The following is a 16,229-nucleotide window of genomic DNA, read 5'->3' as shown; positions in this document are numbered from 1 at the left end:
ATGAAAAGACAATGATGTGTGCCAAGGTCTCACTACCTGCATTAGGTAACTGCAAGTCACCTCAGCGCTTAACTTCAGCAAAGTATTAAGATGATTCATTTCTCTACTACCTCTCATTAGACAAAAATGGGAAAAGTAAGAGGGATCAGGGACCACTCCAACTATACAGAAGTAAAGAGGTAGTGCTGGATCCAGCGATCATAAGCCTGGACTCAAGATGAATGATCTGAAATAAAACATTTTTTGATAAATTTTAATAGACCAAATTTAGAACCATAAACATTTACTAGTATTCAAAAACATCAAAATTTCGTCCTCTATACATTTACATGCATGTGACAGACATCTAATTTCATGCTGCTTCATCACATAAATTATTCAGCTGCAGTAATTACACAGCTTATATCCAACTTTTTCTCACTTTCTGATTAAATACAGTTGCTGCAAATTGTGTGTGCTTAGAATTTTATCGCTGGGAACACAGATCGGTGTGTAACACATACTCTGCATGTCAGAACAAGTTCTTGGTTAGTGGCTGGAGATTTCCACCAGTTATCTTGTTGAATTCCTCCAGAATCTGGCTTTCTCTCAAAAACATCTGGAAATAAAACAATAAACAAAGCAAAACTGTAAAGACATTCAGAACACAAACAAAACAGCAAATAAATATAACTAATTACTATAAATCTGTCATAGTTGAGAGAAATAAAAGTTATGAGAAGTAAACTGCTAAAGATTGTGTTTTAAGTTTATCCCTAGTGCACAATACAGAAATGAACAAGCTGCTATATGGCTCAATACAAGGGAAGTTTAAAAGGGCCTCTTCCACACTGGCGCATTCTTAAATTAAGGACTGCCACATTCAGTGGTCCAAGGAAATGAGAAGGATTTCAATGGTTAAAGACGGTCCGATGTGAATAATCTATGTTAATAACCTCTGATTTCAGTAAGGTATTTATAGTGTAGCTTAGCCCTTTTCAGGTGGGCCTGGGGGATGTGCTATCCCTGGAGAGTGCATAGAAAGAATACATCATCTGTTACTTGAACAAAAAGGTCTTGTCTCCAGAGACTAAACTTGTTGCAGTTGAGCAGTACTGTCTATCCAGTACTACTCTATGGTATTTACTCCTGAATACTCACTTTAGGATCACAAAGTGGTTTCTAATTCTGCAGACTTTCCATAATTCAGTAGGACACAGACCTGGTTTTAAACATGGCACTACAGATGGCACCTCCAGCTGGCACTCTTGACGATAGAAGGCACTTAACCCAAAGGGTCTAAGCTAGGAGAAGGGATGTGGGAGAGACCCAAGGGGATGTTTTGTGATCATCACTCTACACCTCCTGAATTCCTGCGGGGGGTATTTGGTCAGTATTAAATTAAAAAAAAGTGTGCTGACTCCATTAAGAGATTAAGAATAACTGGGAGTTGTAGCATCCTAAGAAAATGGTGCTGCCAGAGAACCTTCTGGATTTCCTACTGCAAAATACAGAAATAAAGTAGCTGTTACATGGCTCAAAACAAGGCAAGTTTAAAGGCACCTGTTACACATTGGCATATTTTAATAGCCGAAAACAAATGTGTTGACAGAGAAACACTCAATGTTAAATTTATTTTTTCATAAAAGGTACACCAGACACAATGTAAATCCCACAAGAAAAGTACACAGCAGGCAATGATTTTGGACATGTTCTGATTCAATAAGCAAGCCTTTCTTGAACACAATATGTTTCACAAAAGGTGTTGACAGATTTTTATGCATTTTAGGAATTCCCGAAAAACTAATCTGATACAAAGAAACACTAAAAGAGTTCATCACTAATCACACCTTCAACATTCAAATCGTATACACATTTCTTCAAATTTTCAATATGATATTCAAGATGTGCTTACTAAAGTTAGTAAAAAAAAACATGCAATCTAGCTTTAGAGCAAGGGAGTACAGAAGTAAAACCAACTGACTTTCTTCAGGGGTGGAACAATCAAATTATACAGCCTCAGTTTTCTTCAGGGGTGGAACAATCAAATTATACAGCCTCACTTTTAGCTTTTAACAAGTTTCTGACTTATTTTTGCAGTGGATGACTTAAAAGTTCAAAGATGTGACTATTAATGACCATAGGAGCTATACAGAAGTTCTTAACAGTGGCTTCAAAAGCAAAGACAAACTCAGACAGTCAGTACCTCACAGACAATTCTGGTCACTGGTCAAAACTGCAATTTACATATCAGCAATTACCCTCCTCCCCACAGGAAACTCTGCCACTATACATGTGGGGTGGGGAAAAGAGCACCTTATATTCAGAAGCCCTCCTGACCATACATGTGGACTTCCACTCCTTAAGGGTACAGATGGTGCAGAGAAAATAAAAGGGCTTAAGAAGCATCATAAAATTCTTTGCAATACTTCAGTAAGCAGTGATGTTTCCTGCTTGTAGGAGACCAGCCCAAAAAAAGCATATCTGATCAGAAAAGGTATGCAGAAAGGCCTGCCAGAGGTCTGGAATAAAAATAAGCCTAAACCATAAAAACCCTACACAAGCATTCCCCTAAACCTGTTGCCCTAGCCACAGCATCACCAAAATTACAATGGGCTACAATGAAGTCCATTGTAGAAACTGTGGAAGGGTTCTGAGCACATCCATGTTGAATCAAAAATCAGGGAGGTCTACCTTTTTCACTAGTATCTAGTCCACAAGGAAGAACTTGAACCTGCAGAGGAGAACAGACAAGTTACTGTCTGTGGCTTTTCCTCAAAGAATCAGATGACAAAATCCCCCTTTCCTACAATGTGCAATGCCTTAAACTATTATCAAATGGTAAGCTGTCAGAAACAATGCAGGAGTCTGCTGGAAGTCACTCCACACAGCAAGAGTCTGTAAATGGCATTGACCTTCTCAAGAGTACAGGGAACATGACAGAGATGTTCCCAGTATGCAAAGATTTCATATAAAAGAATAGGCTCCATGGGGTAAGGTGAAGGAAGTCCAAAGGACTGTCATTCTTCCTGACCATCCACCCTGAAGGTGTACTTGTACATCAGCAAAGAGAGATTCCTCCAGACACCAAATCCCTGGTGAGCATCCAATATTTGGGTCTGACTTACAAGCCTCATAGATAACAGAAGTCTCTTTAATCCTGGCTGATGAGCCCGACAGGCCTTTGGCAGAAATCCTGGGGGAAAGCCTTCTTTGCCTTGAGTGCAGCCACTAAGCCTAAGCAAGGGAAAGTACAGTTGTGTACCAACCATAAATGTAGATGATCGAGTGTATTTACTGTTGCAGTCATTACACTTGGGTTATCCTGCTGGCAGGCGACCCGCAGTCAGCCCAAGTTCCAAAGTCTTGGTCCGGTGTCGGTTGCTGTCGCCTCTTCCCTGATGTCAGTGTGCCAGGGGTATAAAAGTTGCAAACAACGCCATTTTCTTCAGTTTTTTTTTGCCCCAGATGTCAGGTGCCCCCAGATAGGAAGGCTGGAAAGATAAAATTATGCCAAATAACATGCATATATTATTATAAACATTTCCTTCATCTACAAGCAAATACACCACGTAAGTTCTATAGAGTTGAGAAGTACAGAGAAGTCCCAGCAATGAAAAGGGGGATGGTGGGTGGGTAACCTACAGAGAAGTCCCAGCAATGAAAAGGGGGGTGGTGGGTGGGTAACCTGCACTGCAACAGTGAATACACTTGAACATCTACATTTATGGTAGGTACACAACTGTACTATGTTCATGTTTCACTGTTGCAGTCATTACACTTGGGTAGAATCCCAAAGCTGAGGTTGGGCGGCTGGGTCTAAATTGGATTTGGAGAGGCTACCAGGCCCTGCAGAACTGCAGTGGCAAAGCCTGCTCTGGATTTAGAGTAGAGAGGTAAGTGGTAGTGCTTGATGAAAGTGTGCACTGAGCTCCAGGTTGCAGCTTCTAAAATGTCTTTGGTTGGTACTCTTCTGAGAAAAGCTGCTGAAGTGGCTGCTGCTCTGGTAGAATGAGGCCTAATGCCCTTAGGCACTGATTTGCCATGTTGTGCATAACAGAAGCGGATGCAGTGGCCTATCCAATTTGAAATTGTCTGCTTTGTAACAGGCTTTCCTTGTGATCCTGTAGCATAGGCTACAAACAGTTGCTCAGTTTTTCTGAAAGCTTTTGTTTTGTCCAAGTAGAATCGTAGCTGTCTGTGTATATCCAAAGAGTGCAGAAGTCTCTCCCATTTATTCTGGGGATTTGGGTAGAAAGTAGGTAAATGAATGGTTTGGTTCAAGGCCACATTGGAGACCACTTTTGGCATGAATGTTGGGTTTGTCCTCAGAGAGACCCTGTCCTGATGAAAAATGATGAAAGGTTCCACAGCCATTAATGCCTGTAACTCTGAGACTCTTCTTGCTGAAGTTATTGCTAGGAGCAGAGCAGTTTTCCATGATAAGAATTTTAGGTCAACTATGCTGGCTGGTTCAAAAGGAGGCAGTGTGAGTTTTTCTAAAACAAAATTGAGATCCCAAGTTGGTACTGGTGCTCTCCTTGGGGGTCTTATATTTTTTGCCCCTCTGAGGTACTGTCGTAGTAGAGGATGTGAAAAAATAGGAAATTCTGTATTGTAATTAGCTGAAATGGCAGAGGCATGGATTTTAATTGATGAGAATGACAGGCCTTTGTCCAGCATCTCAGTTAGGTATTGTAAAATCTGAGGTATATTAGGGACAAGTGGTTCGAGCCCTTGTGCCTGGTTCCAAGCACAGAATCTCTTCCATTTTTCTGCATAAGATTTCCTAGTGCTGGGCCTCCTGGCTTCTAAGATGACATCCATAACAGCTTTAGATAGAGGTGCAATCTGAAAGGCTACATTATCTGCCATGCTGCCAGATTTAAGGTTCTGAGTTGACTGTGCAGAATCTGATTGTTTTGTTGTGTCAGAAGATGAAGGATTTGAGGTAGAGGCCAAGCTGGGTCTTGAGACAAGCTCTTTAGGATTGGGTACCAGTGCTGGCGTGGCCAGTCTGGTGCAATCAGGATCATTTTTGGCTTTTCTTGTCTGACTTTTAGGAGTACCTTGGTAAGGAGAGGCATCGGAGGGAAGGCATAGACTGTCAGGCCTTTCCAGCTGAATGATAGAGCATCCACTTTCCATGCTTGAGAGTGATAAGTTCTTGTGCAGAATTTCTGTATTTGGTAATTGTGAGGGGAGGCAAAACGATCTATGTCTGGGCGTCCCCATTTCCTCGTTATCATGCTGAACATCTGTGGATTTAGTTTCCATTCGTGAGGATCCATGAGATTTCTGCTTAGTTCGTCTGCCAGTGTATTTTTTGTTCCTGGCAGGAATTGTGCCCGCAGATATACTTGACAGGTCAGTGCTGTGTTCCACAAAGTCATGGCTTGACTGCATAGGGGGTAGGAATGTGTGCTCCCTTGCTTGTTTATGTACCACATAACTGTGGTATTGTCCGTCTTTATTAATAGTTGTCCTGGATGTAGTAGGTCCTTGAAAGCTGTCAAAGCATTCTGTACAGCTAGCATCTCTTTTTGATTGATGTGAAGATGCATTTGTTCCTTGGGCCACGTGCCCTGAATACATTTTCTTGCCATATGTGCCCCCCCAGGCATAATCCAATGCATCCGTTGTTATTGTCTGCCTGGCTGTGGGTAAAGTGAAAGGCTGTCCCTTGTTGTGGTGACAGGCCTGGGCCCACCATCGAAACTCCTGTTGTAGGGAGGGAATTAAAGTTATGATTGTCTCCAGGCTGTGACAATGCTGAGTCCAAACATTTTTTTGATACCATTGTAGTTTCCTCATATGCAGTTTTGCATATGTAATTAGTAGAATGCAGGATGCCATGAAGCCCAGGGCCTGCAGAATGTTTCTTGCAGGGACCTGGGTTTTTGTTACCATCATTTGAAAGTAATGAGTCAGTTGCCTTTGTTTGTCTGGCATGAGATAAGCCATCTGGGCAGTTATATTTAAGCTTGCACCCAGGAATATTATCTCTTGAGAGGGCACTAGTTTTGATTTATTTTCGTTTACTGTGTACCCTGGGCAAATTAGCAATCTTCTTACAAACGCCAGATGCTTTAGAAGAATGTCCTTGTTCTCTGCTTGAATAAGGCAGTCACCCAAGTATGGATATATCTGAATTCCTTTTTGTCTGCAAAATGCAATTACTGGTGCCAGGCATTTTATGAAGACCCTGGGCGCAGTAGATAAGCCAAAGGGCAGTGCAGAGAATTGGTAATGCATTGAGCCTGCTATGAATCTGAGGTATCTTCTGCAAGATTGTCTGATTGGGACATGCAGGTATGCCTCCTTGAGGTCTAAAGTAACAAGCCAAGCCTTCTTGCCCAGCATGGGCAGAAGTTGATGTAGTGTTAACATTTTGAATTTTGGAACATCCAGGAAAGTATTTAGGATTGACAGGTCCAGTATTGGTCTCCAGGCTTTGTCCTTTCTGGGTACTAAGAAAAGTCTTGAGTAAAATCCTTGTCCCTGTTCTTGCTGTGAACTTTTTGAATAGCTCCCATGTCCATAAGAGCAGCAATCTGCCTCTGCCCATTGGTTTTGTGGCAGGTCTGGCATACCTTTTGGTTTTGGAAGCGTGTGGAAGTGGAACCTGTAACCCTGAGAAACAATATTCAGCACCCATTGGTCCTGGGTGATCATGTGCCAGTTTTTTGAGAAAAGTGCTAGCTTCCCCCCTAGGGGTGCTGTCAAGAGGAAAGTGCAGTGCTTGGCATTTGCAGAGGAAAGTCATTGGGACTGTTTTCTATAAGGTTGTGATTTGTCTTCCCCTCCCTTGGGAGCTGAAGCACCCCATTGTTTAGGTTGGTAGGAGCCTTGGGGCTGAGATCTGCCTCTTGGGCGTCTGTATCTGCCTCTTTGTGGCCTATCTGACACTGGAAAGGACCAATTTTTGAAGGCCAGTTTCTGCTACATCTAGGTGGTTGAACCTGCAAGAATTCTTTCACTGTCTGCATTGACCTTGCTTTATCCTCCATTTTCTTTAACACCTTTTCTACCTTAACACCAAACAAAGTATCATGCTGTAATGGAGCATCCAATAATTTTACTTTAACATGGTCAGGTAAACTTTGTTCTTTCAACCAAGCATGCCTTTGAATAACAGAGCCTGTAACTGTGGCTCTACAAGAAGCCTCTAATGAATCAAAACCACATTGCAGAGTATGCTTTCCCACGTGTTCAACTGCATGCAATAAATCCTGCATTTCTTTACTGTCAGGACCTTCTGTATTTGAAACCATTTTCTGTTTTAACAATGACATGAGGTACTGTTAGTATTTAAGCATGTGAAACTGACAGTTTAAAGCTCTTACAGCTAAAGAAGCAGAAGTGTAAACTTTTTTCACCCATCTGTCCAGAGCTCTGGAATCCCTATCCAAGGGGACAGGATTTTTAGCAGTGGAAGCTTTAACCCCTTTTGGACCCCGAGAAATTGTTTCTGGGTCTGCAGCGGGGTTTTTGTAAAGAAATTTATGAGAGTCAGGGACTCTGTAGTACCTGTCTGGCTTGACTGGTGCAGGGGTAAAGAATCAGGAGACAGACTGGATTCAGAAAAAACATCATCAACAATATCGAGCACAGGGGGGATAGCCAGGGGCCTGTGCTGAGGCAATAAAAGGAAGTCTCTGAGCCTTTTCTTGGATTTTGAATAATCCTGGCTCTCCCAATGGAAATGCTCCCTCATGGTCTGCAGGGTTAACCCAAAGGAGTAATCCTCAGGCGGAGAGGCTGAAGGTATGGACTCTTCTGCATCAGAGTCCTCATAGGGAGGGAGAGAGTATCCCTGATCAGAAGAGGAGTCAGAGGAAACAGAAACCTGGTCAGAGGAATCATAATCAGTGTCTTGCCTGGGCCTATTGTCAGGAGGGGGATGGGAACCCCTGAATAAAGTAATTAGGTCTTCGGCCATTTTAAGCATCTGTTTCTTTGGCATGGATGACTGTTCTGGAGAATGCTGTACTTGTTTCCTTGTCTTTAATGGTGATTTTGACTTTGCCTTTGCTGCTGTAGTGGGCTTAATTGTAAGCTGTGAAGGTCTGAAAACACCCTCAGAAGCCGATGCCTGCTCAGCAGCTCCAGACCCATCTGAGGGTATAGTTTCCGTTGGCCCAATACCTTGAGTTTCCACAGGCCTCGGTGTCTCCATGTGGCTGTCGGCTACGGCCTGTGGTTCTGAGGTAGCGGGTGTCAGGGGCTGCGAAAGTGCCTCAGTGAGAACCGGCGAACCAGCGACTGGCCTAGAAGAGGCTTCGTCGTCGGTTTTGGACCTCGGATGCCTGTCCTTTTCTTTGTCTTTGCGTTTTTTATAAATTCCGGTCGTCAATTGTTCCAATGGCATTATGTAATTAAACCTTCAGCCAAAATAATGTAGAGCAAAATCAAACTGACGTTTAATAGTGCGTTTATTGAATCTAGCACAAAACCGACAACTAGTGACACCGTGGTCAGGGTCTAGGCAAGGAATACAGTAAGAGTGAAAGTCCTTATCAGGTATTTGCTTCCCACAAGTAATGCAATTATTAACTTTTAGTGACATCAGTCTGGAGCAAGAAAAAGTTTCCCCAACGGGGTACTTAGCTTTATTGAAGACTTCGGTTCTGAAACTCAATTTTGAAAATCTCAGGAGTTGGGCGACTGGCACTTGCGAACTGCTTTTGCTTCAGGCACCGCGCGGCAAGAAAGACTGAAGAAAATGGCGTTGCTTGCAACTTTTATACCCCTGGCGCACTGACGTCAGGGAAGAGGCGACAGCAACTGACGCCGGACCAAGACTTTGGAACTTGGGCCGACTGCGGGTCGCCTGCCAGCAGGATAACTCAAGTGTAATGACTGCAACAGTGAAACACGATGAACATCTTGAGGGACCTCTTCATGGCAGAAGGCCAAACGTGAGTATGCTCTAGATGCTCAAGAGTGAGTTGGTGTAGCCACCCATGATCAAACCCTCCATGATGGCTGATGGAAGAACTTCCCATGGAACTGACTCTTAAGACTTCTGCCTGTAGGATTCTGAAGGCTATTTTGAATACCTGAGCTTTTATCTTCCCACCTCCTATTCAGGCAGACTCCCCTGTACTATCTTCATGTCTTTCTTGTCATAATTACCTGGCTGTGACTCAGCCTTCAGAAATGCTGTGTGTTAAAAGCACTATCTAGAACCTCTAAGAATGGAATAAAATGCTATTGATCTAGGTCCTGGCAAGCCCACAAAGACTGTACCTGATCTACACTTGAGAAATGTCCTTACACTGCAAGCTGAAAGATTCCTTCATCATGTGAAAGGAATCTCTAAAAGATGGATCTTCACATGGCAAGGCTGATGAAAATGTCTCATCAGAATCCATAAAGGAGGCTACAGATAACTGGTTCACATAAGTGAGCTTCTCTGCTTCTGAGACAACAGAATCTGAGTGGCCCTGGGAAGGAGGCTCACTTTTCCTATTTCCAGGGAGGATTCCTGAGGTAGGATCTTTTTTGGAGGGTAATACCCAGGTTTCATAAATTCAATGAAGTGTTGGGCTACTCTGAAAAGGTCATGAGAAGACACCCGGAGATGCTGGGACTAAGACAAAGTCAGCAGTGGCTGGGGCAAAGTGGCCAACAACAATTTGGACTTTGGTGTCTTGAGTCTCAGGTTGGGTGTGTGGTCACACCTGTAGGTCTTGGGATGTAAGCAGGTGACCAAGACATCCATATTGTCCCCTTTGACTTCATCTCTAAGATCTTAAGGATACCACCCTTCCTGTCAGAAATTACTACACGCATACTGGAGGCCAGGACCTGCACAGTGGATCTGGGGACGGCTAATGCTAAAGGTTTTGTTCACAAGACCAACAGTAATGGGGTATCTACAGACGTTGTGCCACAGACATCAGATGCAGTAAGCCAACATCGGTCCCCTCGAGCATAGACAAGCTATCAGACACTAAGACAGTGTTGTCAGTGTCCCAAACAATCTTCTCCTTTGAGCACTTCTCTTTTTAATTCTTGGGGAAATTGGAAGAAGGACCAGTGGATGATATGGTGCACCTACGTCAACCAATAAATCTTTGGGACAAGTACTTTTTGAGACATTCAGTCTGGCATTTAACTGTCTACCGGTTGAAACAGGAGCACTAGGGTTAACTGGGAAGACTGTGTTCCAGACCTAAAGAGAAGAGACAAAAACTATGAAAGCCTTTATGCGGAATCTGCTTCCTACACCTCATGCAAAAAAAATGGCTAAGAAGATTGCCTACTGAGTTAGTATCTGAAAATCTGGCTTCAGGCACCTGACAGAAGGACTTCTGGTCAGCTAATGCCAGACAAAGTTTCATAACTCTTATTCTTTGAGAATTAATACTGATGCAAAATCCGTTTTATTAAGTGTGTTAATACTTGAAAACTGGCCCTAATTTCTGGCCTTTGTCTCTCCCACATTTTTGGCTTTGGCCCTGATTCTTAAGCAAAATATTTGAGAGATGTTAAATACACAAGTTGTTTTATCGGGTACAAGAAGTTTTAACCCCACTGAAATGGCAAGGCAAGAAAAAAATAAACCACAGATATTTTGACATTAAGAAATAAAAAACATTACATACAGCTTGTGCATCCACACAGTCACTGAGGAAATGTCAAAGATTACCTAAAAAAAAAGTCATGATGATATATAACTGTTTAAGACATTTGCATTTGAAATGCATATAATAATATTATTCCTTCTTCTTCTGTCATCTGCTCCCGTTAGGGGTTGCCACAACAGATCAACTGTTTCCATTTCTTCCTGTCCTCTGCATCTTGCTCTGTCACACCAACCACCTGCATTGTCCTCTCTCACCACATCCATAAACCTTATCTTGGGCCTTCCTCTTTTCCTTTTACCTGGCAGCTTCATCCTTAGCATCTTTTTCCCAATATACTCTGCATCCCTCCTCAGCACATGTCCAAACCAATGCAATCTCGCCTCTCTGGCTTTATCTCCAAACCGTCCAACCTGGGCTGACCCTCTAATATACTTATGCCTAATCCTGTCCATCCTCGTCACACCCAGTGCAAATCTTAACATCTTCAACTCTGCCACGTCAAGCTCTGACTCCTGCCTTTTTGTCAATGCCACTGTCTACAACCCATATAACATAGCTGGTCTCACTACCCTCTTGTAGACCTTCCCTTTCACTCTTACTGGTACTCGTCTACAGAAACCACTCCTGACACTCTTCTCCACTGACTCCATCCTGCCTGTACTCTCTTCTTCACCTCTCTTCCACACTCACCATTACTCTGAACTGCTGATCTCAAGTACTTAAACTTATCCACCTTTGCCACCTCTACTCCCTGCATCATCACCATTCCTCTATCCTCCCTCTCATTCACACACATATATTCTGTCTTAGTCCTGCTGACCTTCATTCCTCTTCTCTCTAGAGCATATCTCCACCTCTCCAGGGTCTCCTCCACCTGTTCCCTACTCTCACTACAGCTCACAATGTCATCTGCAAACATCATAGTCCACGGGGACTCCTGTCTGATCTCATCTGTCAACCTGTCCAGCACCATTGCAAATAAGAAAGGGCTTAGAGCTGATCCTTGATGTAATCCCACCTCCACCTTAAACACATCCGTCACTCCCACCGCAGACCTCACCGCTGTCACACTACCCTCGTACATATCCTGTACCACTCTTACATACTTCTCTGACACTCCCGACTTCCACATACAATACCACAACCCCTCTCTAGGCACCCTGTTATATGCTTTCTCTAAATTCACAAAGACACAATGCAACTCCTTCTGACCTTCTCTGTAGTTCTCCATCAACACTCTTGGAGCAAACATTGCATCTGTAGTGCTCTTTCCTGGCATGAAACCATACTGCTGATCACTAATCACCTCCCTTCTTAATCTTGCTTCCACTACTCTTTCCCATAACTTCATGCTGTGACTGATCAGTTTAATCCCTCTGTAGTTATTACAGCTCTACACATCATCCTTATTCTTAAAAATAGTTAACAAAACACTTTTTCTCCATTCCTCAGGCATCCTCTCACTTTCCAAGATTTCATTAAACAATGTAGTTAAAAACTCCACCGCCATTTCACCTAAACACCTCCATGCTTCCACAGGTATGTTATCTGGACCAACAGCCTTTCCGTTCTTCATCCTCTTCATAGCTATCCTTACTTCCTCCTTGCTAATCCACTGCACTTCATGATTCACTATCCGCACATCATCCAACCTTCTCTCCCTCTCATTCTCTTTATTCATCAACCCCTCAGAGTACTCTTACCATCTGCTCAACACACTCTCCTCACTTGTGAGTACGTTCCCTAATTATCCTTTATCACCCTTACCTACTGCACATCTTTATTAGCTCGGTCCCTCTGTCTAGCCAATTGGTACAGGTCCTTTTCTCCCTCCTTGGTGTCCAGCCTTTTATACAACTCTTCATATGCCTTATCTTTAGCCTTCGCCACCTCTGTCTTTGCCATGCACCTCATCTCCTTATACTCTTGTCTACTTTCTTCATCTCTTTGACAATCCCAATTCTTCTTCGCCAACCTCTTTCTCTGTATACTCTCCTGTACTTCTTCATTCCACCACCAGGTCTCCTTGTCCTCCTTCCTCTTTCCAGATGTCACACCAAGCACCTTTCTAGCCATCTCTCTTACTAGCTTTGCTGTAGTTACCCAGCTATTCGGTAGCTCTTCACTGCCACCCAGTGCCTGTCTTAACTCTTCCCTGAACATCACCTCACAATTACCCTTTTTCAATTTCCATCATTTGATCCTTGGTGCTGCCCTCACACTCATCCTCCTCTTCTTGATCACCAGTGGCATCCTACAAACCACCATCCTATGCTGCCTAACTACACCTTCCCCTGCCACCACTTTACAGTCTCCAATCTCTGCTGTAGTTACCCAGCTATTCAGTAACTCTTCACTGCCACCCAGTGCCTGTCTTAACTCTTCCCTGAACATCACCTCACAATTACCCTTTTTCAATTTCCACCATTTGATCCTTGGTGCTGCCCTCACACTCATCCTCCTCTTCTTGATCACCAATGTCATCCTACAAACCACCATCCTATACTGCCTAAATAAACTTTCCCCTGCCACCACTTTATAGTCTCCAATCTCCTTCAGACTGGCCTTTCTACATAAGATATAATCCACCTGTGTCCATTTTCCTCCACTCTTGTATGTCACCCTATGCTCCTGTCTCTTGTTAAAATACGTATTCATCACAGCCATGTCCATCCTTTTCGCAAAATCCACTACCATCTGACCTTCTGCATTCCTTTGCTTAACACTATACCTACCCATCACTTCCTCATCCCCTCTGTTCCCTTTACCAACATGCCCAGTGAAATCTGCTCCAATCACCAGTCTCTCACCCTTAGGTACAGTCATCACCACTTCATCCAACTCACTCCAAAATTTTTCTTTCTCATCCATCGCACACCCAACTTGTGGAGCATATGCACTAACAACGTTCATCATTACACCATAAATTTCCAGCTTCATAAACATCACTCTATCAGACACTCTTTTCACCTCCAAAACACTCTTAGCATACTGTTCCTTCAGGATAATGCCTACGCCATTTCTCCTCCCATCCACACCATGATAAAGCAATTTGAAACCGCCTTCGATACACCTAGCCTTGCTCCCCTTCCATCTGGTCTCTTGCGCACACAGTATACCAACCTTCCTTTGGTCCATCATATCAGCTAGCTCTCTCCCTATACAAGTCATACTGCCAACATTCAAAGTTCCGACCCTCACTATCACAGTCCTAGCCTTTACCTGCCTTCGGGCATGCTTTCCCCCTCTTATGTGTCTGCTCTCTGTAAACATCACTCAACCCCTATGAAACAATATGATGCCCCTGACAACTCTGGAATTCTGGATGGAAGTATTCAGCAGTCGGGTTTCAGAGTGTTTAGAAGGAAACAAAAAAAAAAGAAAAGAAGAAGTTCACAATAAATAACAAGGAAGAAAAAGAAACTGAAATGTCTGTAAAGTAAAGATAACACAATAAACAGGACACTGCTTTGTTATATAAAACACAAATGACAGGAAATAACATTTTTCTATCAGAAAACCTTCAGTCTACAGAAAAAGGGCATCATTTTCCAAAACAGAAGGTAGAAAAAAGAGGCAATGTGTAGGTGAAAAAGACAAAACCAAAATTGAATGTGGAAGGATTGAAGAACTTTACTGTAAGAAAAAAAGAGAGAAAAAATGGACTACATGGCTCAAGCTGTGGACATACAAAGCCTGCTGGATGAGAAATATATGCTTGCAAATTGAATATGCAATGAAAACAGTGGGATTAATAAGACTAATAGTGATGAATATCATTACTTTGTAACAATTGATAAAGCATATTGTATTGTATTAGAAGCTGAAGATTCTTCAGCTCTGGTCAGAAAAGATATTCTTGTAATTGGAGATTCAGTTATTAGAGGACATGATATTGACATGTGCAGAAAAGATTATCTAGAGGAAAATAGTTTTTTATTCAGGCATGTCCAAGGGTCAGCTCACAGTGTTCTCTCCTGTCTATCTGATGATTCTGGGCATCTTGAGGCAATGTACAAATTGCCTCATGTACACAGACAACCCTCTCCTCCTACCACCCAACACTACAACCTATGAGAGATGCACTTATCTAGCCAAACTGGAGGTAAAGCTCTCTCCAACCAAGACTGAACTTGACAGTCATGAGGAGAAGGTAAACATTTGCACCACACCACATTTCATCACATAGTCTCAATGAATCTACACCACCAAAATCCACAAATAGTAACATAAAAACATTTGCTGAGGCTCTCAATAATAATCTGTCTAAGCAACAGAGACCTCCAAAGCAGAAACGGAAGCAACCTCCATCCCCCAACACAACCCAAATGACACATTGACCACAGACTCAGTGTGCCACTCAACCACAGCCAATAAGGCAAAACAACGTACCCAACACACTAGTCATAGGTGACTCTATAGTCAGGCACACTGATGTCCCACTCACCAGGCTAAACAAGGAGAAGGTTACGGTCAGCTGCCTGTCGGGTGCCAGGATCCGCCACATAACCCACGCACTCAGGTCACTCCACAACAAGTACAAATATGACTCTGTCATTGTCACTGCTGGTGTGAATGACCTGAGACATACCTCCCTGGACTACATGAAAAAAGACATGGAAGAGCTCTCCGATCTTTTAGCCCGGGCAGGTATGACCCTAGCCCTGAGTAGTATTCTGCCATCACCCAGAATGATACCGCAGTACAAGGACAAAATGATTGACTTCAACAATTGGCTAAGCTTCTGGTGTCATTCTAAGGGGATCCAGTATCTGTCTGCTTGGGATGACATGGTCGACAGACCATGATACTTTGCCACAGATGGCCTGCACCTGTCGCCCCTGGGATTCCGGATACTGGCTAAGGCTCTTGCTGCCCCTATGGTGCCTTTTTAGGCAAGGTTCAAATGACAAATTCACCACCTTAGCAGGAACAGGCAAGCAAAAACTGAGAGTAATGCTATTCAGTGCTAGAAGTCTAAATCTCAAAATGTACTCACTCGAGGCACACCTTAAAATGGAGAAAATCAATATCTGTGCAGTGACTGACACCTGGTTCACGGCTCCAGAGAGCACCCCTGCACTACCAGGTTAGAACTCATACCACACTTTTTGGCCATGTAACCTGGACCGAAACACCAAAGGTGAAGGTGTGTCCATATTCATTTAGGATATCCACACCTCCAGGCTAGTTGCTCAGCATAATGCATCCGAGGTTATCCAAGTGCAACTATAATGCATAATGCATCTGAGGTTATCCTAGTGCAACTAACTCTGGGCAAAACTGCAATCCAAATTGTAGCTTGCTACAGATCCCCCACCATGCCCCAGGATTCCCACTCCTCTTTTCTTGATGTACTGGAAAATATTAGGGTTCAACCAAACACCCTAATAATGGGCGACTTCAACTACCCCACCATTAACTGGGAAAACTATTCGTTTACCAAATCCTTAGCTCAACGCTTTCTGGAATTCATAAACTCCAATGCCGTGGATCAACTTATCCACACCCCCACCAGGGGCAACAATATCCTAGACCTAGTCATTACCAACATGAGTGCCGGTGTTCCACACCTGAAGTCAACTCCTTGTTGGTCCGATCCGACCATAAGCTAATCACCCTTGATATCCACATCCAGCCCCCACCACCCATTAA

The 16,229-nt window shown here is 43.2% G+C and overlaps 1 protein-coding gene across 2 annotated transcripts in view; it reads right to left on the bottom strand.

Annotated features, from left to right (window-relative positions):
* Positions 1 to 266: 266 nt before the first annotated feature.
* Positions 267 to 16,229, bottom strand: part of YBEY (ybeY metalloendoribonuclease) — a 260,748-nt gene continuing 244,785 nt past the window's right edge. For both annotated transcript variants that reach the window (XM_044060556.1, XM_044060557.1), the window contains exon 5: positions 267 to 598. In XM_044060556.1, coding sequence (XP_043916491.1) covers positions 512 to 598 — 87 coding nt within the window. In that variant the 3' untranslated portion in view covers positions 267 to 511. The remainder of the gene's footprint in view (positions 599 to 16,229) is intronic.

This window comes from Protopterus annectens, chromosome 2.part0 (assembly GCF_019279795.1).
Source record: "Protopterus annectens isolate FY-2018-M chromosome 2.part0, PAN1.0, whole genome shotgun sequence".
Classification (NCBI taxonomy): domain Eukaryota; kingdom Metazoa; phylum Chordata; order Ceratodontiformes; family Protopteridae; genus Protopterus; species Protopterus annectens.
This window is presented reverse-complemented; position numbering and strand designations above follow the sequence as displayed.